Below are 25,185 nucleotides of genomic sequence, written 5' to 3' on the forward strand. Positions count from 1 at the left end.
AATGATATAGCTGAATTTAGACTTTAGAAAAAAACATTCTATACTTAGTTTGCATTTAGGTAGTTCACATATTAGGAGCTGACTGTATGTGATTCCAACTCAAGAACACAAAGCAGTGAATGGCCCTGCAAGCTCAGGTATGCAGGATTGCCCTTCCTTATCTTTTAAGAGACACCAGTGCGGAGCCTTAACCTCTCAATACCCATACCACATCACAATCTCCTATGCCTCTGGAGTGTGGAATTGCAAACTGTTAGTCCTTAGCCTCCCCATGGGCCTATTTATGGTGATAAATGCATACGTGGTGTAGAACCAGGCATACTGTACGTTGTCACACAAAATACCTCAACACGCAACTCAAAAAAGTGTTGTCTATGAATTGTCTCTTGTCAAAGATATTCTATTATATCACCACCAACTGTGTAAATCCCTTCCCTCCAGGTTTATCGCTTCAGCGATAGGGCTCCTAAGCTCTGGCAAAGCATAGCAAATTGCTTTTGGGATATCAAACACTGCTTCAGACTCCTCAACTATCTTCTCCGCAGGAGTATTAAACTGAGATGGGCGAGTGTGTGTGGGGGAGAACCGCTGATGTTATGCTGCACAGACAGCAATTCCCTCTCCTCGCCTCTGCTATTTGCTCCTTTGCCCTTTTGTCAGACAGAACAGGATTGGAGAGTCTTTTAGTGCCGGACCCATGTCTGGATCTAATCACAGAGGTAGATCAGCCGGGAGAGTTGTGGAGAGAAGGCAACGTTCCGCCAATCTCTCAATGTGTAAAGGGGCCTTGTGGGGAAGTGTGATGTGACGATTCATTCAGGTTTGATAATCTACCAACCTTGTCGGAGACTTTATTTCATGAGTACATTCTATACGTGGTAGAGAGATGGTTTCTATGCCAACTGCCAAAACACTCCAGCTTTTGCAGAGTGGCAAGTGCAGAGAGTTATAGATAATTCCTAGCATTGTCAGGGACTCGCACATGAGAGTTCCAGTGGGCCAATGAAGCCAAAAATCCCTTTAGCAAATAAGCAGATAAAAATTGGATGGCTTTTAAAAAGATGTCTAGCCTTTTTTATTCCGTATTAGACTGATCTTGAATTAAATAAGGGACTATGTTCAACTTAATCACCAAGAGTTATGATAACTAGGTAGGCATGCAAATTAAATCAATCTCTAGTCATGTAACAGCTGTCCTGCACTTGACTCTCCACTTGAGTGGATAACCAGAATAACCAGAGAAGCAATTTTAGTGCAAAAAAACTGAAATTGAGAGACTTTCAAACTATCTCAAACATATGATTTTAAGGGGGCTAACATGTGTTTTATTGTTGCTAGGATAACTGAACATAGTGAAACTCGTATATCTTTTCTATGTCTTAAAAAAAATAACGTGTTTGAACTTCACAGTAGGTTGTTGTGGTTCTGCTTTTGTGCCATTGGAAGCTTTCCATCTGAATTCTCTGCCCCTATACCAGCATCCTGAATTGTGGAGAGAACTCTGAAGTGATTTGACTGTGAAGTGATGTCAAACTGTAGACTAATGGGTTCTGTGATTCTGCTAGCAGGCTGGTATTCAGTGACAACCAGGGGATGTGTGCAGTCTGTGCATTAATGCCCAATGTTGACATTAAAAGCAATTGCATAAGCAATGTTTGGCAGCCTTTTGGGTCCCTTTCAAAACTAAGAATTCACTGTATTTACACTTACACCATGTATTTGAAACTTACCTTTATACTGTGCCTCATTGCTAGGGTCAAGAAGTTTTCCTGACCACGTGACTTAGAGTTTTTCTTATTCAGGTCACATGTTAAAGAAAAAAACCCAACCCTACATATGGCTTGTAAAATGCAGCCAGATGCAGCCTGTAAATGAATGGCCGTGGCTAGAACTGTATACGTGACTGTATCCAAATTGTCATGGGCTGCTTGTCCAGTTCGACTGTAATGCTATCCCATTATTTCTAACCTTAACCCTTACCCTAAACTCACCCCTAACCTTAACCAATCGTAAACCTACCATAAACTTAACATAAATCAAAACCTTAAACCCTAAACATAACCAATTCCTTACTGCAAGCATGTGTTTTTGCCAACAAATATCTGGGTCGACGAATTCCTTTGACTAGCACTATATCTAACCTCACCCCTGACCCTAACCCTAACCTTAAAGGGATAGTTTGACATTTTGGCAATTCATTTCATTCCACTTACCAGTTGAACAGATCGATACAATGTGCAGTTTGAAGGTAGTTACACAAGTCTACAGGAACTAGCTAGCACCTCACAAAAGCAGAGAAATTCTAACTACTCCAAATGTGGGTGCTTAGCACTTTTAACTCTGACATTTTTTTGCATGTACAGTGCCCTCCATAATAATGGATTTGAAATGTACTCAAATCACAATGAGGTTAGAGAATTAGTAGAGATTCTGATTTAATGGTTTGTGTTTTCAGATTGATTTCACCATTTAGAAATTACAACCCTTTTTATATTGTCCCCTTTTTCAGGGCACCAAAAGTATTGGATAATTGGCTTGCCAGGTGTTTCTGATTAGTCAGGTGTGTCCCATCACATCATTTGTGCAGGCATAAAAGAGCTGTCAATATCTAGTATTGATTCTAAGCTTTACATCTGCCTGGTGGTATTTGCTATTGGTGTCTGTCAATATGAGGACCAAAGAGACGTCAATGAAAGTCAAGGAAGCCATTATGAGGCTGACATATCAGAAAAATCTACCAGAAATGGAGCCAAAACCTTAGACTTACCAAAATCAACAGTTTGTAACATCATTAAAAAAATAAAGAAAGCCCTTGAGAGCTTATCAATTGCAAACGGGCTGGTAGGCCAAGGAAGACTTCTACAGTGGATGACCAAAGAATGCACACCATAATTAAGAAAAACCCCAAAACAACTGGCCCACAGATCAGGAACACTCTCCAGGAGGTAGGCGTCAATATGTCAGAGACTACCATCCGCAGCTTCACTGCAAGGTGCAGTGATGATGATGATCACTAGTCATCATCAAAAATGATGGTAAAGGTTACAGTTAAGTATCTAAAAAGCCTGCAGAGGTCTGGGAAATGGTCGTGTGGACAGATAAGACAAATATTATCATGTACCATAGTGATTGCAAGAGTAAAGTTTGCAGGAAAAACGATTTGCCCAAGATTTACAGCATACCACCTAATCTGTGAAACATGGTGGACGGGGTGTTGTGGTTTGGGCATGTATGGCTGCCTCATGAACTGGCTAACTTGCCTTAATTGATTACTGTATGCAAAATGTATTCTGAACTGTACAGAAACATCTTGTCTGCTCGAGTACAAGCAAATGTGATGTATTCTATCGCATGTCACTGCCCCAAATTAGTATGTAATGACCATTTTTGTCAAAAACCCTTACATGGGCTATTTTGGGATTTTAACAGATTTCACTAGAACAACATGTTTATTATCCATTTCACTTTGTTTTAATGGTGAAATGATAATGTATATATACTTTTCATGCCTTAAATGATAAGGTGGATAGAGCTTTCAGTTCGAGTTGCTAGCTCCTTACAACTGTATCAACTGTAAACTCACTAGCTAGCTAACTGGCTGTCTTGCATTACAGTTCAGCTAAAGTCAAGCTGACAAACTCATTAGCTGAACTGTTACCACAGCCAGCCAGCTAGCTAGATAGCTATGTGATTTGTTTATTGTCAGACAAAAAGTCTGCACTTGAGCCACGGTGTGAGTGTCCATGGTGCCACGAGTGGAATGCAATAGCTGTTATCTCAAAAATAGAGTAAACATCAGGAGTGGATTTCTCCAAATCAGTGTAACTGGCTGTTGAGTGACACATGGTTAGAAAGCTGAGATTCTCAGCTTTTCAACAGTCATCAAACCTCAAAATATGTTTAGGGGCACAAGAGACTGAAAATGATGGAGCAAGTCACAAATGCCTCCACATTCATTGGATGGTGCCTCATCATACAGTAAGGCAGGTTTTCAGGGCCAAAAAGTGGAAAGGTCTTGACTGGCCAAGACAATCTTCAGATTTAAATCCAATTGAACATGCATTTCATTTCCTATCATCAGCAGTACAGGCCTGACAGAGCATCACCAGAAAACAGGGGTCACAGACTTCAGACAGTTATTGCATGCAAAGGATTGTTGACCAAATACTAAACATGAGTACAATATATATATAATTTCTTCCAATACCTTTGGAGCCCTGAAATAGGGGGAGTATGTTTAATGTTATACTTTCTAAATGGTAAACCCAATCTGAAAAAACTGTTGGAGCATAGAGCTAAAATAAGACAAAATTCTTCCTCTTTCCAATACCTATGGAGGATACTGCATATAAACAATTATAATATTTTGATTATAGTTGTTATAGAAGCAGTTATTTTCTCAGAGAAAAAAAGTTAATTGCCAAAATGATGAACTATCCCTTTAACCAACCAAAATCTTGTTGAATAAGCTGATTTGATCCGATGCTGGCCTGCTATAAATACTTAAGAGCAAGCGCTGACTTCAAAAATGTGTCGGTAATAAAGGATGGTCGAATAAGGAAATTGCAATATAGTAACAATCAGCTCGATTATGCTTGCATAGCCACTATGTTAATGCATTGGCTATGGGAGTGGGGAGCCATTATGCAAGCCTTGACTGGAGGCAGCAAATGTGCAGGATCTCTGGAGCACACAGGATGGCAGTGAGGAGGCCAGAGCCAGGTACAGCGATGAGAGCTGAAAAACCTGGGGCTTGAGCACATTCCAATGTGCCTCTGAGAGGCAAGTCTGTGTACATGAGGCCTGTACCAGGTCAGGAGAGGGGCTCAGTCAGGGACTGAGGGGCTTTTTCTATAGACCAGAAGGGAAGCAGGCAAAGCACTGCACACAAACACACAAACACACAAACACGCACGCACGCACGCACGCACGCACGCACGCACAAGCTCACCCCCTAATACACACATATTTTCACTCATACAAACAAACAAACACACACACACACACACACAGACACACACACATTTTCACTCATCTAAAGCTGCTTGCTAGTGGCAAACACACTAGTGGCATACACACTAGTTCCTGCAAAGACACAAACAACAGACTGTATCGCCATGTTGAAATGATGTCTCAGAAATAGGCTGACGCTGATTTATTTGATCATTAAGCAATTAGTTAGTTCTATTTACAGTCATATACACTGACATGGGAACTAAGTCTACCCTGGAAGCCATTTGAATAATAGGAATAATTGCGTTAGCATTAGCGGTTTGACAGCTAAGAAAGCTTCATGTTTCAAGATGTGATGTTGGGCTATCCTGACAGTTTGGGAACAGTGAACAGTAATAATCTTTGACAGGGAAGACAGTGCTGATGCTTGGGGACAAAGACAGAGGGGATTTCTCAAAGTGCAGGATCTGTAGGTGAACACTTGCCAGCATGAACATTTGGTAGTGCAACTGTTTGCAATGTACCCTTTTGAATATTTGATCTAACCCAGAACATGGAGAGAAATGTGGAAGTTGTAACAAAAGAACAGAAGAATCTACCTTGCTGTTTCATGGTTTTGGCTAAACTCCTTAAATAAACTGGAGCATGCAATGTATTACAGTTTCATGACTTTTAAAATGGGATAAGAGACAACACTTTACTCTTGATATCAGTTTTAATATCAATTTTAATATCCTAATGCTGATTCTCATTTACAGTCCCACAGACTTCTCGAACCATCACGCTGGAAGGCATCCATGCCTAGTTTCCTTAATCAGTCCTCTCCAATTGATAGCTGACTGTTGGCTTTGCTCTGTGTCCCCAGGCTGGTATGATTCGCACAAACTCTGATGAGTACTTCATCGAGCCACTGGAGAGGGGCACCCAGGAGCATGAGGACAAAGGGAGGGTCCATGTGGTCTACCGGAGGTCCGCCGTCCTGCAGGCCCCCTCAGACATATCCATGGACTACCAAGTGGAAGGTAGGCACAACACAGCTGGTTTGGGGGAACCACGCTCATGCGATTGGTAACCTTGTACGCTACCTGAACCATTACCTATTGGCCTTTAGGCTTTTGCTCAGCTGGTTAAAACAGCCTTGTGGAATGCAGAAGACCCGTGTTTGAACCCAGTTGGTCACATGCTGTAGGCTCTTACCTGTGATGCTTCTCTTTTTGCCAGGGAACAGCGCGGAAGTGGCTAGCTATTATAACTCACTGTGTATAGGCCCGGACCCTGGTTACCATGTCTCCAGGATATGTCAAAAGGAACTTGTTGGGTTTCATTTAAGGAGACCCCTGTGTGTGTGTGTGTGTGTGTGTGTGTGTGTGTGTGTGTGTGTGTGTGTGTGTGTGTGTGTGTGTGTGTGTAATCTCTCACACTACTTGTCTTGTGTCAGTGAAGGTTCATTAACATAATTATTGCTAATTGATGCCAAGTACATTTTGCTAATTAAATTCTAATGCTGAATATTTTAATTAGGCAATTCAGTTATTGGGCAAGATTTCTGATCTTTATTCCCAATTACACTGTGAGGCTTATGTCAAAACTCTAGAGCTAGAGCTGATTGTATTATGAAAAGTACCAAAATCCAAATGCCATCCAGGTACAACAATAATGATCTAACAGGAACACTCACCCTCAAGCCAACAGCTTCCTCGGTTTGAGCGTATCATATTCTAGTAAATATTAGGGACAGTACAAAATTTTTCGTGCAATAGCTGCCATTGGTTGATTCTAATCAAGTACACAGAAGTGAGCATAAACAAACATATTACTGTCAATCTCTAAAGGGGAACATCAAACACTAAATGGGCATTGTTTTAGAAAAGGGACTGCTGAAACGCCCCTAAGCTATGTGGTCAGTGAAGGTGGCTTACCACATTATAGCTAACTCACTGATCTCACTCAGTCCTTTGCCGATCACCATTAGAAACATCTGTGTGACCCAACTCCCCATTTAGCGACAAACACTCATTCAGACACAACTTTTTTGTTTAAGTAATTTTGTCATTACTTCGGAACAGTGGGAAACTTGGGGCAGCCGGGCTTTTGTCGAGTAGTAGCCGCCCTTTTCAAGATTTTCCCTGATTCACTTTTTTTCTCTAAAGAGACAAGTGCTTGTATGGTTGTTGCGGTTGCCATGACAATTCGGCAGCGTGCCATTGTCCCAGGTGGGAAACACTCTGTACCGGATGATTAGTGAGTTGTTCCTGGTTGCTAGGAAATCTGGGCGTTGAGAAGGGGTGGCCAAGGAAGGGTGACTAGTCCTGCTGGTGGATCCCATGCTCCTAGCCCTCTGCGGTCCTGTCAATGGCTTTGAGAATGCAATGACCATAGGCTGCAACTCCTGACCCCCACCCCCCTTCATGTCACATATTTTGCTCAAGCTAGACAAAACGGTCACTAAGGACATGGTAACACTTTACTTGATACACTTTCCTATGTTACTTTGTGTTACAAGAGTTGCGTTGCATTATAATCATATTCATAGCGCCATATAAATGTAGCATGACAAAACTGTCTCTTTTTCAGTCAAAATCCTTCATACATTACATTATACATCCAATATATTTGCTAATGGAGGGTACAGTCTCTTGCTAATGTCATTAAAACATTGATATCCCCCTGCCTTTGATGTCACTGATACGGATATACAGTATATGACAGTCTCTCTGAAGGTTTGCACTGAGGATGTCAGGGAAAGTGATGCATTGGCCCGTCTGCAGGCCCCTCCCGTTAGCTGTGGCAGGTTAGGTAAGTCAATAGGGCCTTGTGAATGGGCCTCTCAGAGAGAGGGGTGGCGCACATGTTACTGCCCGGCCGACCGCCTCACAGCCCTTCCTAACTCTGTGTTACTTGAAAGACTTCCACGGACCTCAGCACAGTCCTAAAGGGCTCTTGCTTGCCAAGCTGCTGCTTTTTTAATCAACACTTTTCATCTGGGAGAGAGTGGGCAGAGGGAAGAAAAGGGCTCTAGGGGCACTGGGCGAAAGGAGACCTCTGATTGGTCGATATGGCTTTTAACCTATCAGGAAGTTCTTGTGTATTTAGAGTTTTGGTGCGAAATATAAAATACTATGTTGCTCATTATGTTGTAGGTGTTCTATTCAGCAGAGATCATGGAAAATATCTATTATTATTATAATATCTATTTTATATCCATTCTCAGTTTATGTTTGTGGTAATATGCTCAAACTACATTTGGTAAGGTAACCACCCCAGCTGGTCTCTGTGGGAATAGTGCCCCTTGTGGACCACATGCATAATCCCACTGTTTGTGATGGGAAATTTAGAATAAATAATCCATACCGTTTCCCTTAATTTTTGGCTAGGCCTTTCCGCTCATACAAAGAGTGTGATTCTGCTGCCACTCCCACAACTTGGAACATTCCCTGTTATCCCATCAAACGTTCTCTGTGATATTGAACTCTTACTTAAACAAATATAGGCCAAGTGATTACACAAGGAAAAGTGGTAATAATCAGCAGAACATTGTTTCTTTTCACAGCCTAGGCGGATAAACATTTTGCTCGCTGTGAAAGGTTTTGATATTTCTTTAGCAACCTTCATAGTCAATAAAATAGACAGTGTTGTCCTTAAGCCTTGGGGTCGGATGACTGAATCATTCATTTGAATTCTTTTCATTAAAATGGTTGTTGATGTGGAACAACTACAATACTTACACAACATGTAGGCTCTTATTGCATTACATTGGATGGAATGACAATAAATCTCTAATCCTCTAATCAAATTGAACTTCAGATGCAATACAATGTGCTTTACAGAGAGATAAAATAAAAGGACAACAAGATAAAAACTAAATTACAAAGTAATACTTCTTTGGTAGTTCAAAGAGTAAAAACAATCAGGTGCAATGCTGTAAAGAATAGACATGTTTTGTCATTGCAATGACATTTATTCTACAGATAAGATCCCGATATTTTATAGAGTCAGTACACTGTGGACCACTATGGAAACAAGTGCTGCATCATACTTTCATCCTCATGGTCTGACTGCACCCTATCTCTACAAATATTTCCAACCCAAAATAAATAAATAGATCACATCCCAGCTGCTTTCCGTGCAGTAGATCTGAATTACAGCAGCTATCTTGGCTACATCACTCACCTAGAGCTTATTCAATTACTCATTTAATTACAGGCTGGGATGTTTTGGAAAAACCCATGGACCTGAGCCTAGCCAGTAGGCTCACAGGAGTGAAAAGCACTGAAATGTTTATGGACCGCGAGCTGCAGCAGAGCTCCACTGACAAACAAACTGAGAGTATGCCAAGAGTAACAATGAGCCATGGGTGTCCTAGTCCCGCTCTGATAACACATCTCCAAATTGCTAACTCTAACAATCTGGATGCTGACAAATCTCTCTCCCCTGCCCACCCAACTGCGGATAGCGCCTGGGTTATCTTAACATGGGAAGGGGCCCTGGAACACAGATAGCATCAGAGAAATGATGGACACCGTTTATTGTAAATCGCAAACTAGTACTTTGTACTTTGTCTTGCTCCAGCGCAGACCTGTTACAGCTGGGGAGTGACTGTGATTTGTCTTCGGTGGGGTCGCCTAGACCCCCTCCCCCATCCTTCTCCTCCTCCTTCCTATAGATGAGTGTGACTGATAGGAGGGGAAATTACAATTACGGGTTAGCCAGTCCCGGACTCCCTGCGGTGCCCCCGAAATTGGATCTCCTGCCAACTCTGCAACGTTGTGTAAGTGATAGATCTGTCCGCCGCAGCACTTGAATATTAGGTTTTATTTTCACATGACAGTGAAAATAGAGTGAAAACTAGTTAAAGGCCTCACATTGGAAGGAGAGATGACTTTCAGGAATGCCATTCTTTTAGGGGAGGAGGACTTAGGAAAACATGCAGATATACTGGCCTGTGTTTCCACACAGAGCTAGGAGAGGATAGAAGATCCCGAACTGGGGAGAGAAAATGGTGATTTATATTTGTCACACAGCTGTGTTAGGCTGAGCGGGGGCCTGCTGCATGAGGAGGAATTTGGTGAGCTGGCAAGAATGAAAAACATTCAGGGGTAAAAAAGAGGGGGGGAAATGGTCTCTTGTGCATAATCCTTTTAGAATGTGCAAGAAAATCCTGAAAGCCAGGAAAAAGTGTGGTGGTAAAATGAAGATAAAGCCTAATGCAATCAGAGGAAGTCAGTTAGTATGTTCATTGATGGTAAGCTGCTTATCAGTGAAATAATAAAACTCTAAATCGCACAAAATGCAAATGGTATCTTTTGCGGGTCCTGATAAGCCTTCACACTTAGGCTTTGATTTCCATCTTCTTAGCGCTCACACAAAGTATGCAAATAAACTGTATCATTTCAAATAGATGGGATGTGACAATTCATTCAAAACGTTGAGTTAAAGATCAGAATACCAGATGTTGCGACATAGTGCTGCGTGTAGCACATTTTCTCGCTTGTCACTTGAGAAGCGCATAAACAATTGCAAAATGTACAAGAATCCTGTTAATTGTGAGTTTCAAAATATCCTGGTGAAAGTTTATTGAGAACTAAGGTGTTATTGCACACTGGGTGCGCAGATAAATTGTTACCCTTAATGCTGAATGTGGATCATGTCATGTTTTCCATGGATACCTGCTATTTTGGAGACCATCAGAAAACATTTTGAAAAGGGTAAGCTAGGTGTGGGAAGGAAGATGCAGGCCTAATGAACCTTTTCCCCTCAGCTCCATGGTTTGGGTAGACATAGTACCATTACCCTTGGCCAGGCCCAGTGGCCGTACAGACACTCATTTGGGTTTCCAACACTGGCATTATCATTGTCTGGTTGTCTCTTCCTCCTCCCCACCCCCACGCCCCTAACCCTAACCCCCCACTATCTCCCTCTCTCCATATTTCTCACCCTTTCAGCTGTCAGTCTCAACTGTAATCAGTCTGTCTGCCTGCCTGACTGACTTTCTGTCTCTGTAAATGACAAGAGAGCCCCATCACATGTGAGCCCCAAACGATGAGTAATATTATCTAGGAAATGGGGGGGCGTACATTTGGATGATCCCCGCATTGTGTAGCCAGAGCCAGACCAATTTTGGATGAGGAGCTTTGAAAGCTCCTATTCTCATATCTCATATTTTTTCTTTGGAAAGAAAGGGGAGAAAGAGGAGAAAAAGATTAGTATAGGAGTAGGCGATCCCCCCACATGTATAGGCAATGTAGGTAACCAATGGACCAAGTGTCATATGAATTTAGCCTGAACATTTGCTGATCGATGCATGCGTATGTTGCTGTGACACTGGGATGCCCTGCCACCAGTGAATGCTGTCAGAAATATGTTGGAAGCTTGGAATTCTGAGAGTAAGAGTGGAATATCAAATCACTAGATTGTCCACCTAAGAGTACAACACTGTTTGCTGTGTCACTCCCTGAAACAGCACATATCACACATCCGATATAGAGTGAGCATCTCATTATATGATCTACAGTGCCCTCCATAAGAATTGGAAAGAGGAAGCATTCTGTCTGAAAATTGACAGGTGTTTCTGGTTAGTCAGGTGTGTTTTCTCACATAATTTGTGCAGGCATAAGAGAGCTAGGCTTTGGATTTGCCTTTGGAGTCTGCTATTGGTGTCTGTCAACATGAGGACCAAAGAGACGTCAAGGAAGCCATTATGAGGCTGAAATATCAGAAAAATCTATCAGAAACATAGCCAAAACCTTAGATTGACCTAAATCAACTGTTTGTAACATCATGAAAAAAGAAAGAAAGCACTTGTGAGCTCAGCAATCGCAAACAGGCTGGTAGGCCAAGGAAGACTTCTACAGTTGATGACCGAAGAAGGCCATAGTAGGCCGAGTATCAAGACTATTTTAATTGCAATGCTGAACTGAAGTAACGGGAGCGCGTGAAGTAGAGAGGTTAAAAGCATGGGGCATTCTCCCCTCCTTCTTGGCTGCACTGATTAACTGGTGTTGTGTTTGTGGAATACATTACTGTAGATATCTCCCTGGGTTTCAGTCATTAGAACAGGCTACAGTGCCTCCACAGAATACCAAACTCCTGTTTCGCTCCAAATCTCTGTTTCAAAGACTAATAAAACAAGTATTACAGCGTATTACAGTATGTTCTTTGTGTTAGCAGCTATATTGATATATATTGTGATTTGTGAGATCAAGCAGTCCTGTATCCTATGTATACAAAATCTGCAGTTAGTGGCTTTTCAAAAATCGACTATTAATTTACGATCTGCAATGATTAAGTACCTGTCTGTGTTTTTATGGGAGCTATACAAAGTGAGTATCTTGTTGATTTCTGTATTATGTGATGAAATACCAGAATAAGAAGGCATTTTCCACATTGCCTGGTGAAGAAAGGAACTGCAATAGCCATGGCGTGTGATGAATTCTTTCCATTTCTGAACCTGGTGATAATTATGTACTGCGGTCTTCGCCAAGTGACTGGAGTGTGGAAAAGACCTTGAAGTGTTTAATGATATTCTGTATCAAAAATGCTCCAGTGCATTTTGTCCTCACTACAATGAATCACCCCATCACTATGTCATCTGGGGCCCTCAAACAGGAAGTGCTTTATTACCATCCCACAATGCCTTTCTTCTTCCCCAGTCCGCACACGGTCTGCCAGCTTAACACACTGAGCGAAATGCCTTGAATTCTTGGCTCTGGCGATGATGTCACTGCCATGGCATATTTTCTCTTTCCCCAAAACTAGGTTGGGCTTTGAAGAAAAATATATGCAGAGGGTCCGATGAATGTGAGCTGGCCTTTGCAGGTATTACCCTTTTTTAAAGGATCCCCACAATTCACTTGCATTGTGGCCTTCACTACAGTATTAGCGCAGGAGTACCATGACAGCAGTAGTGAGTCTACTGGCCTTTTTCACATGCTTTATCTGAGGTACTGTATTTCACCTGGGCAAAACAGCCACCAGGAAGAATCGTTGAGCAAAATATCTGCATCTCCACTAGCCCCATTTGTGAGCTGATACTAATTTTATATTTGAATTTGTATTATTGTAATACATATTTATTTATTCTGAATTAACCATAATGGCAGCCTGGATGAATTATGTGATGAGTAGCCTATGAGTTGTTTCAATTTGAAAAAAGGACAAATGATGGTCTGGTTGGAGTAATATGAAATTATGTCCTTGGATATGCCTTCAGTTAGAACAAATCATGTCTTCATGGACACTTGATAAAATTATGTCAGACATTGAATATGTGCAGAACCTTTTCAGTGTCATGTAGGTTATAAGCATACCCATGGGAAGTAGGGGTGCTGGATGTGCTGCAGCCCCCTGGTTTAATGGGTGATGAATGGAGCTTGTAGAAATGTTTCTTTGAACATTTCCCATTGATAGTTTTAAATGACCGACAATGATTGTAACAAATACAATTAATTATCAGCAGCCTGTGCCAAATGGTTCAACCTTTGGTGCACTCCCACAATAAACACGTTGGACAGTGGTGACGCATTCCATGTGAGCTGAGACCCTTGAGAACCTTTTATACAGTGGACCAGTGGTTAATAAGTTCACACCTCCATCGCAGCTGTGGTCTGCCTCAATGCCTGAATAAAGAACAAACAGTACATTCTGTATTCATTGATGTTTTTCCCTTAATGGTCATCTCCCCAATGATTCTTGTTAATATTCATGAAGCCCTTATATATCAATATCCATTTCCAAGTCATCTGTAAGTCTAACCGTCATGGCCTTTTGTAGCCTTCTAACCTGTTATGGTGAGTCACTGTAGCTGTGTAGTTGATTGCTATCGAAATATAATTACAGCAGTTTATAAGGTGTTCATCAAAGTTCTCCCTATTGCCCACTGCCAGGATGTGCATTGTGAAATAGCCCTCAGGCTGTGCTTCCCACCTGACCTCCTCTTGATTTATATTTCTGTCATCCATGCAACCAGACCATATCTCTTAGATCCACAGTGATTGAATGTTAACATTTCCTTGTGTGTGGAATTGTTTGATAACACTTCATTTGAAACTACCACCATCAATTCTACACAGATCCTTCTCAGAAGTTGTGAATTGAGTAGAAGGCTCTGGGTCTACACAATATCACATGACAAAGTGTGTCATAATTAGTCTGACTGCTGTTGTCATCTTATGATAACTGACTTGACACTGTCATCATGAATCAAATTGGTCAGGCATAGTGCTGCTTACAGTCCAGCTTACCCACAGAATGGCTCATACTACTGTGTCGTTCCAGTTGTCAAAGACACTGACATAAACTGTTATGACTGTCTATTTGCTATACTCTCACCTAACACTTTATTAGGAACACCTGTACACCTTGTCTTGGTGGAGATGGTGTAATGGTGTGGGGAATGTTTTCTTGGTAGAACGGGAGATTCACAGCTTGAAAGTGCACTTGAAAATTCAGCAGGATTTTCGTGATGCAATCATGTCATCATGGACCAGAATCTCAAAGGAATGTTTCCAACACCTTGTGGAATCAGTGCCACAAAGAATTGAGGCTGTTTTGAGAGCAAAGGGAGGCCCTACCCAGTATTAGTATAGTGTTCCTAATAAAGTTTTCGTCATATGTCATATTTGAAGCAACATGTGACAGAGGGTTTTAGTGCAATGTCACCCTAAGGTGGTACCATCAATGGCACACCTCACTTCCTCTCATTAAAAGTCTCCTATTTTGTCCTTTTTGCCTCTCAGCCATTATCAGTCAGCAAAATTAAGAGGCTGTCCTTAATAGGTGATAGATACCAATGATAAAAAATGAGGTTACTGATTTTTGGATCTCTAAAATTGCCCACTAGTCACTTTTAAGAGGGAACCTCCAGTGGCTATTACCTAGATATTCTCATTAGTTGTAAGGGATAATCAACAACGAGGTGTGTGGTGATAGGAGAGATTAGAATGTTCGTAACGTTCTAGACTGCTGGGTAGAACAACTACTTCCTTTGTACACCGGAAGCCTGTGTGACACAGTAGATCAACATTACGGTGGTAATTTAACAACCATGCTGAAATCATGCTGTGTCTGAGGGTGCAAGGCCACATTCAGGAGAGAAGTGGGGCTAGTTTTTTTTCAGTTTTCTGATAAATGCAAACCACCTCAAAGACATGCATGGATACATTTACGTTTAGTGGAGTACATACAGTAAAAAAGCACATTGACCACCACGGATTAAGGCATGGTAATCTAAAAAAAATCCCAAATGCTGTAGCATCAATCTATTCTTGTTAAGCATCTATTGTTATAGAAACACATCTCTTTGCTTGTGTTGCTAGTTGTCTCCTATAGTGTGGGATTAGTTATTGATTTACCAGTGTTCATTGCCAACTAGACAGTATATTCTTAGGCAATTTATCTAGTGGTTAATATGTGCAATTTGAGATCTGTTTGACCGCTGGTGCAGTATCAGAGATCACCTATACATATAGCTAGATTTATGTCTGGTGGTTTTGGTTGTGCTGTAGCCTAGTTGGCAGATGTGACAGCGTTATCATCATATTTGGTCTACCAACATGCAAATGAAAAAACGATCAGACATCCGATCACGTTGTTTCAACCTAAAATTGACACTGATCTTAAACAAGAAATATTGTCTAGCCACTTTTGGCAATAGCTTATCAAACAGTGCAAGTCAAGGGAACAAGTTCCTCCTCCTCCACCATGGCCACCCTGAAGCTTGAGAACTTCAATGCTGCCACCTACGACATGGTTTGCAGAGCCGCTGCCTAGGCAACATGCTCCATCAGCTCCATAGCCCTCCTCTCTGTCTACTTGGCAGTGTTGTCAAAGGAGAGGTGTGATTCCTGTTCCTAGGGGCTACGGTCGAGCACGAGAAATTGATGGAGCTCCGCCTCCTTGCTGACCACTCGACTAGTACTGAGGCTCTGGCTCAGTACTCTGGCTTGACAAAAGTAAACCGTTGGAGAAGGAGAGGAAATGTATCCTTGATGACCCGTCAACCCCTCAGGACTGTTCAGGCAGGTCATGGTCAACATACAGACCAGGTCGAATCCAGGAAGAGGGGGGCGGAGGCCTTTCACCAACCTTGCATGCGTCGCACTGCACAGATAGTGACTATGTATCTCTGCCTGAGTACTAGTCCAAAACTAGTATATTATATATTCAGAGGAGAAATCTTGCTGACCAAAAGGGTGAACTGTCACTATATTTCTGCTTGAGGAGAGGGCAAGGAGCACCTATGGACATTAAAGGCGGCACATCGTTAATTCATGACAGCTTCAGGTCTTTTCTCGCTGATGCCAAGTTCAAACTTTTACGCCTGGTTTGCTCTGTTACTTTGACATGTGGATGCTGAGCTCCTCATCAATTGTTGGGCAAATTGATTTGCAACAGTGAAGAGGCTATTACTAGGTTATGGCTATATGGTATGTGGCTACCGTTGTAATCCCGCTATGAGAGATTGACTTTGCTTGCCTAACAGGCTGACCGAGTATTTAACAAAGATGTGGTATAATTTGAAATATGAAATAAATACATGTACAAATATATAAAATATTTTCATTATGCACCAAAGAAATAAGATAATTTTCTAATTCTTGATTGGTCTGTTGTCTTTTCTCTCTATTGTAATAAATACACTAACCCAATCCAATTCCATTCCAACGCCATTGTTGAGAGCTGACCAGAGGGTGTGAAAAGGGACTTGAGTGTGTAACCTGCTCAAACGTCTACACATGATGATAGTCTTGTCAGGAACACTCACACACTGTTTTGCCATTCAAAGCAAATTAGTCGCCTATTTGAATCTAATAAATGCATTGTCCCCTAAAGAATCGGAAGCTTGTGGTGTATTCTCTTTGAATGGAAAGCGAATGCTTTCATATATCACGTTGAGTGCTTTTGCTCTGTGTGTAATTAGTTAATTTACAGGAGGGATTTGGATGAGTATACTGTAGACACTGTAAATGAGTACAGCCCCCCAGAAAAGTCTTATAGAAGATTTATGCAGATTGCCATTTCAGTCAAATGTGCAAATTCTTGCCTATGGTTATCAAAGGCTACTCCCTCCAGCTTTCCACCGGCACTGACAGAGCTTATCAATATTGCAGGGTTAGTAATTGCCTGGCATGTGCAGGCCCACTTTATGTGCTCATATGCTGCCTGCTGAATCTTATTACCCTTAAATTGATCCCCACCAGCCTGTTTGTATGTTTTTTCAGCATGGTTGTCCCCCACGATTAAATCGGGGAGGGAACTGTGGATCGTATGTCTGTCTGTTCGTATGTCACATGCGACATCTTAGACACCACTGGGACAATTTTGACGAAACTTGGGTGAATGATGCGTCTTGCCATAGAGATCCTGCACTTACACAATTAAATACCCCCCTCGATTGGCCCAAGGGAGATAATTGTTCACGCAAGGAGGGGCACTACTGTACATCATTCGTGGGGGACAATATGTTTACTGTAGATTTGTTTTTTCAACAGTCATCAAAACGTGCAACTCATTAACATTTTTACAAGAAGCATTTGCTGCATGGTAGAAAAGTTAGCAGCAGAGAGTCGTTATGTACTGTATGACGATGTCATCTTGCTGACTCTACCTGTTTTGGTGTATATGCTTTGGCCAAATAAAGTACTAACAAACATTTCAAGTCAAGAACAGGCCATTTTGGCCCATCTGGGCACTTCATTAACCTATGAACCTACAATATTTTCCGACCATCTGCCATAAAGCCGACTTCATAGTCATTATAAGCTTGACTTGGCAGATGTGAGCAGCACAAGCAACAGATGTCACAGATAAGGGGATGTAGGCCACTCTACATAAATCTGCAAGTGAGCTGTCGCGGACAAGCCAGCCACAGTTAGCCTTCTCACCGCTGCATGCTGTATGACTCTCAATGACATCCATTACTCGATGTTCATGACAGCATGCCAATAACTTTGGCAGTGACTCATTTGATTTGTTGCCCCTCTGATCCTCGGAGCGTGAAATGATGATGATGCTTGACTTTAGAGGGACTCGCAAGTCGTTTGTCAAATCAACTGCTTTCAAGGCAACGTTTGCTAAAAGGGATTGGGGAGAGAACTATGGAATAGGCTTTTTGTTTGTGTACTTTTTTAGGAGGAAGAGAATCGTTTTTTTCTTTCAGTTACCCTGGACTTTATGTAGTGCAGATTCACAAAAGATGGTGTAATAGTCCAACTAACTACTTAAGGTAGACTCAAGGATATGACATTATGATACACAGCTGGGCAACTTTCTTCTTACAGACAGAAACAACAACACAGGCCTTGATTCACGGCCACAACTTGATTGCCCTTTTTAACCACTTTCCCTAATCATACAGTAACCTTCACCCTAACCCTAACCGCAACCAATTCTAATCATACAGTAATCTTCACCCTAACCCCAACCAATTCTAATCATACAGTAACCTTCAATCTAACCCTAACCCCAAGCAATTCTAATCATACAGTAACCTTCACCCTAACCCTAACCTTCACCCTAACCCTAACCCCAACCAATTCTAATCATACAGTAACCTTCAACCTAACCCTAACCTTCACCCTAACCCTAACCCCAACCAATTCTAATCATACAGTAACCTTCAACCTAACCCTAACCTTCACCCTAACCCTAACCCCAACCAATTCTAATCATACAGTAACCTTCAACCTAACCCTAACCTTCACCCTAACCCTAACCCCAACCAATTCTAATCATACAGTAACCTTCAACCTAACCCTAACCTTCACCCTAACCCTAACCCCAACCAATTCTAATCATACAGTAACCTTCAACCTAACCCTAACCTTCACCCTAACCCTAACCCCAACCAATTCTAATCATACAGTAACCTTCAACCTAACCCTAACCTTCACCCTAACCCTAACCCCAACCAATTCTAATCATACAGTAACCTTCAACCTAACCCTAACCTTCACCCTAACCCTAACCCCAACCAATTCTAATCATACAGTAACCTTCAACCTAACCCTAACCTTCACCCTAACCCTAACCCCAACCAATTCTAATCATACAGTAACCTTCAACCTAACCCTAACCTTCACCCTAACCCTAACCTTCAACCAATTCTAATCATACAGTAACCTTCAACCTAACCCTAACCTTCAACCTAACCCTAACCTTCACCCTAACCCTAACCCTAACCCTAACCTTCACCCTAACCCTAACCTTCAACCTAACCCTAACCTTCAACCTAACCCTAACCTTCACCCTAACCCTAACCCCAACCAATTCCTAAGGAGAAAGAGGCTGTTAGCCCACCAGAATCTTATTATGTTGTAGCATTCATTCTTGTCTTAACTCATGACTGCCCTGATTGGCTTTTGCAAACATACTGCTTTCCTTGAGTCATGGCTACTTGGAAGATAATAAGTGCCAATAATGGAAGCCTTGGCAAATACTGGATGAATGATGTTGTTGTTGTTGTTATAAGCAAGAAGTTGTTCTGTTATGCACGATAATGTTATTACTTATCTACCTTTAATAGGATTTCAAATCTCTCTGTCAAACACAATCAGAAGGGTTTGGTTCTTCAAAAGATACATGACAAATGAACATTAGGTTATATGATGAAAACATGGGAAGTTGCTTAATAATTCATAGTTTTGCGATTTGTTTTTACATTTTCCTTTTGATTTAGATCAGATCTATTAATGGTGTAATAACTTCAATGGACCCCCACTGACATGTCATAGGGATTTCTCTTGATGTACTGAGCGATTGTAATCATATTGTTATTAATCAGTTAGTGTTCCTTCCACAAAAAAACACTCCTTCTAGATGTTTGAGTTTGAGTTTGTAGTCAGTGGTTATACAACGTGGAAACAAAGCGCCAGGAGCATTGCAGTTATTAAGGAGATTTGTAGATAGGTCTTGAAAGTGATTATTCTTTCCAAAATCAAAGTTTGTCAGATGTTTTCAGATCTCAAGAATAGTTTTTGATAAGTCCAGATCCCATGTCTTTAGTTGTCAATCAATCAATCAATCAAATGTATTTGTATAGCACTTTTTACATGGACAAATGTTGCAATTTAAGGACCAGGATATAGGGCGGAGTAGACTCAGGCCCTTGGACAGATAAGCAGAAAGAGGACAGTACAAGATTAGAGGCTGTTGTCATGGCCCGGCCCGCCAAATTGTGACACAGTTAAATCTATCTGTAAATCTAACTACTATACCATATATGCCTCAAACCCACATGAATGGAAAATATACAGTAGGTGTCACAAAAAATCAGGAAACTTTTCCACTTGTCACTGACTGATGGCATGGAATGTGGAATCTTGATTCTGTATTCTGTTGTCATTTGCGTGTACGCATGACAAGATTTTGAAGTTTTGAGTCGTAATGCTCATGATATCAACATAAAGCTCATCCCAAAGTTACACAACCAATTTCCAAATCATGTGGTAGCCACTGTCACACCTTTTAAAGGGTGGCACACTAAGTCCACATTCTGTTGAGATGTAGTAGAAGTAGGTAATGTATGTTATGTCACATTTTCCAGTGTCTCCCATCACTATATGTTGTGTTACTCTCCACACAGTATGACAGTGAGTTGCAGAAGTCCTGCCAATGTTTACGCAGTGTCTTTGCTTACTAGCCAACTACCGGCCATGCACACACTCCCTTCTTACTGTGAAATCAAAACACTTTTACCTGTGAGGGGAGTCCATCTATGTAGTACTGGTAGGATTTTACTTTTACAGCAGTCAAAACCAGTCTACGATTTTATTTGAACATGGGGAAAAATGGCTACTGTGTGTAAAATACTGCAGTGCGGGTTTGATTAAATCGAGCCCGTCGACCTAGATTACAGGCCATAAACCCCCATCTGTGCCTGCCTGGCTGTCTGGTACCTACAGTACAGTCTCCCAGAAGCATCAGGTGGTCAGCGTCAGCATATAGCTCACACACTCCTTTACAAGACCAGCCGCCCGTCTACACAAAGCCCCCCCCCCCAACGTGGAAAGAATTTCCTGGGCAAAGCAATGTGAAGTGCCTGGTACAGCATCTTTTCTCCTCTCGGATTTTGCTGTTTGTGATTAGGTCGCTGCCGCTGTTGCTCATTTAACTCAGTCGGGGGGTGAGGGGGCACTCTCAGTCATCAAAGCCAATTTGATTAACCCGAATTCTTATGTGCCAAAGGGCTGAGAAAGCCCTTTGCACTACACAAAATAGATTGCAAAGTGCCAAATCAAATGCAGTTCACAGCACCTTGTTATGTCAAGCTGACACAATAAGAAAATAAGATTAATTTAAGGCTGGTGTGAAATGTTGTCAAACAGAAGGTGCATGTAGGTTATCACATATGCATTGAAACAATAGTCCATGTTGTTTAATGCCCCTTGCTACTAAGTAAGAAAGAAGGCCGTTTGCTGTGTGCAGTATCACTTTGAAAAAGTGAAAAATGTGTACAATGGCTCATTTAACAGTAATAGCAAACAATGTGATGTCTATGTGGTAATTTAGAGAGGTGTATGCACTTACAGTCATGGTAATGTATTGCATTCTACGGACAGGATAATAAAGGAGAAATCACATTTCTATTTAAATTGAGTATTCCTACCCTGCAGTGCACAGTTCCGACTCCTTAATGCAGTACTTGAGCAGAGCATGTTGGGAGAAAGCTTGTCTTCAGATTAATGCACAGTGTGGAAAAGAAGTATGATATTGACTAGAGAGGAACACACACACACCGACACCGACACCGACACCAACACACACACACACACACACACACACACACACACACACACACACACACACACACACACACACACACACACACACACACACACACACACACACAGTAACAGCTTATTTTTCATGAATGAATGTCTTTTTTTGGCACTCGCCTAAAATCATTACATTACATTCCAGCATGTTTATTTAGCACTTTGACCATACATCTGCTCTCATGGGGAATGGGTTAGGGTGGGGGGAAGGAGGTAGAGGAGGAGGAGATTAAAATCAGCATACTGGCACAGTAGATTTCCACTGGAGATGAATGTGAAGGTGCCTGTCGCCTACCCCATGTCATTTTTAGCCGTGGCGGCGGTGCTAAACCACCCCCACCACCACTACCGTGCCACGTGAGGGCTATACCTTCGCCACTGCCGCGCGGATGGCCCCAGGGGAGTGGGCTTGTGGAGCCGCAGCGGGCCGGGCTGGGCCTGGCCGCCCGCCCCGGGACACACTGGGAGTCTTAAGGAGTCTTGAGGGGAAGCCCTGTGCGTTTGAAGTAAGGGACCTCAGAGAGCCTGTTTACTCTTGGGGGAGCCGGGGCGCTGCACAAGAATGCCTGTGTCATGACGAGAGCGGAGGAGAGGAGGAATGCGCTCCACAATCCCCACACTGTAGGGCCCGGGGCACGGCTGAGGTGGTGGCCATTTCTCCCTATTTATTTTAGCCGTCCGCACAGTCAATCAGTGCCAGTGTCTGTAGGCGTTAGCGTCACTGGAACATGAAAAATGCGAAGGGAGTAGGTTCTGCTTTTGACACGGCCCAGGAGGGTCAGTTCCACTCAAATAAGATGTTAAATTGGGACGGTTTGGTGATTTCACAGCAGAGTTCATGAACATTTCACAGCAGGGTTCACTATCTTCATCAACATTTCACAGCAGAGTTCTCTATCTTAATGAACATTTTGTGGTGAATTGGATTATGCTATGTCAGATCTGTGAAATGTTATCTTGAACTCAGGGAGATATCTCTTTTGAAGACTCTCAGATCTCTTCCCTCAATGATGACAAACTCAGCATGACATTGCTACCAAAATAAGTAATTACTACTGTAGATTCCTGTATTTTCCAACACAGTTGGAAAACCTTTTTGAAGGGAATTATGATTATGTAATAATTATATCACAATGCGTTATGGCCATCAATATTATATTACAGACCTGTATTTTTGTTAAGCTTTAATGGCAATGTTATAGCAGTAAAACATTCTAGATTTATAGCTATTGACCTCTGCCTAGAGGTGTAGATCCTAATGGCACAGGTGGTAGTATTCAAGCTCAGATGTCAGCTAATCCCCTCATTCACCACAGCAGCATATTTAGCAGAGGTTGTCCAGTTAAATCCAACCCTCATCATCCGGGAAATTGAAATAACTGTTACCCCAAATCATAATAGCAGATTTGTTATATATACAATTAATGACAGCTACTTCTGTTTTCTGGTGGAAGCATGGTATCAACTCATGGTACAGCTTGGCACAAGCTACTCACTCATACCACTTTTAAAAGTTAGTTGGCCGCAAGCTTATTGTGTCACCCTTGTCCCATTGGTTTTCTCACAGAACCAGAGCTGGACATCCCTGGAGTATTGGAAAATGTGGCAAAGCAGGTCAACCAGACGGTCCGGAGGCGCCGCCACGCCGGGGATGACGACTACAACATAGAAGTGCTCTTGGGAGTGGACGACTCTGTAGTGCGCTTCCACGGCAAGGAGCATGTGCAGAACTACCTGCTAACCCTCATGAACATAGTAAGTCTGTTCCACACCTCTCCTCCCACCATTACTAGCACTCCTCAATCTCTGTCTATGCCTACAGTTAGGCCTCAACATTTCTGTTTGTGAACAGTCCCCACATCTTTTGGTTAGTTTTTTTTTTTTACCACAGAATTCATCTCAGCGACACATTACATTTGCCAGTACCACATATTGTTTTTCATTTTTCAATTTGATACTTTTTGCACTTCATTCGTATTTGATTGAATACTCATAAGCTTCTCATTGAGTTAAGAGATTACCCACAGATTGAAGTGTTGTAATTTGCCATATGCGCCACCATTTTGCCGGGTGCTGTATATTGTCTCTCAGAGCTTCTGTTGAGTCGTCTATTCAGAGCAGAGGATGTCAGAAGGCATTTTCCCAAGCAGCCATATTTGGCATTATGTGTACACTTGCATGGACAAACTTGCATGCTCACACTATAGCCCTTTACTGTGCATTTCAATTGCCTTTGTGTACACTGTTTTTGTACACTGTACACAGTCTGTTCAAATAATCAAAGACTACTGACTACTGGAACACAACACAGGGGAAGAGGGGAAGGGGAGGGGCACATTTAATCAGATGGTGTGGGCCGTAAATGGCCACTGGTCCACATGTTGGTCAGCCCTTGTTGCAAAGGAGAGAAAGAATCAGTAGTGGTCACAACACACCACCCATTTAGGACTGGAAGAGACATGCAACAGAAAAAAGGAAAGGAAAGGAACCTCTTAGAAATTAGGAAACCTGCTGCATGGCTTTTGAGTTCGATTTGGGGGATATACATTTTCGGAAATTGTAAGTTTTCACAGTTAATTGGTGTTCAGTATGCTTTTTTTAGTTAACGTGCATTTTATGATGACACAGATTTGGATGCTGTCGTTTTCATCCATTTATCAATGTAATTTTATGCGAATAATAAAAAATTCACCTACTGTATTCATATTTCCACTGGCAAGATATGTTTCCATCAATATGACTATGTTAGTGAGTGAATAATGATGTCACTTCCTCTGAAAGCACCCATTGCATAACTTTTCTTTTACTGAAACATGTTCTATTACCTTTCTTGTTCAGTTGAGGGAAAAATTGCATTCTGGAAAAATCTGCCTCTGCGAGTTATTCATTACTTCCAGTAGATGTCCCTGCTGGCCTTAGCTAGTGGAGTACATCAGATGCCTGCTCCTGTCAAAATATGCATGATGATTATTATCAGCCACACAACAGCTGCCTCCAACCATCAGCTGCCTCCATCTCTACCCTCTCTCTACCCTCTACCCTCTACCCTCTCCTCTCTCTCTCTCTCACACACACACACTATATATATATATATATATATATATATATATATATATATATATATATATATATATATATATATATATATATATATATATACGTCCCACTATTTCTAAGGTACTACAACCATTACATTCAGTACTGTTATTTCGTATGAGCATGTAATACTATTGATTGGGGCTTATAGGATGTAACATGTAGTCCCCCCCCCCCCCCCCCAAAGAATCCCCAACACACCCCAGAACTCCTCTGTATGTCTAATTAGCAGAACTTCAACTTCCGCACAACTAGCATGCCACGATAAGATAGCATAGCTTCTTTTTTTCTTTTTTAATCTCTCCCTAAAACCCCACCATCCGAGGTGGACAATTTTGTTGTGTAGAATGGACTTTTTCATTAA

At 41.8% G+C, this 25,185-nt stretch overlaps 1 protein-coding gene across 1 annotated transcript in view; it reads left to right on the plus strand.

The window, feature by feature from the left end:
• The window catches only part of adamts3 (ADAM metallopeptidase with thrombospondin type 1 motif, 3), an 82,867-nt gene that overhangs the window by 12,387 nt on the left and 45,295 nt on the right, over window positions 1-25,185 (plus strand). The window contains exons 4-5 of the mRNA XM_083673193.1: window positions 5,819-5,975; window positions 23,293-23,480. Of these exons, the coding sequence (XP_083529319.1) occupies window positions 5,819-5,975; window positions 23,293-23,480 (345 nt within the window). The remainder of the gene's footprint in view (window positions 1-5,818; window positions 5,976-23,292; window positions 23,481-25,185) is intronic.

This window comes from Argentina silus, assembly GCF_951799395.1.
Source record: "Argentina silus genome assembly, chromosome: 7".
Lineage (NCBI taxonomy): Eukaryota > Metazoa > Chordata > Actinopteri > Argentiniformes > Argentinidae > Argentina > Argentina silus.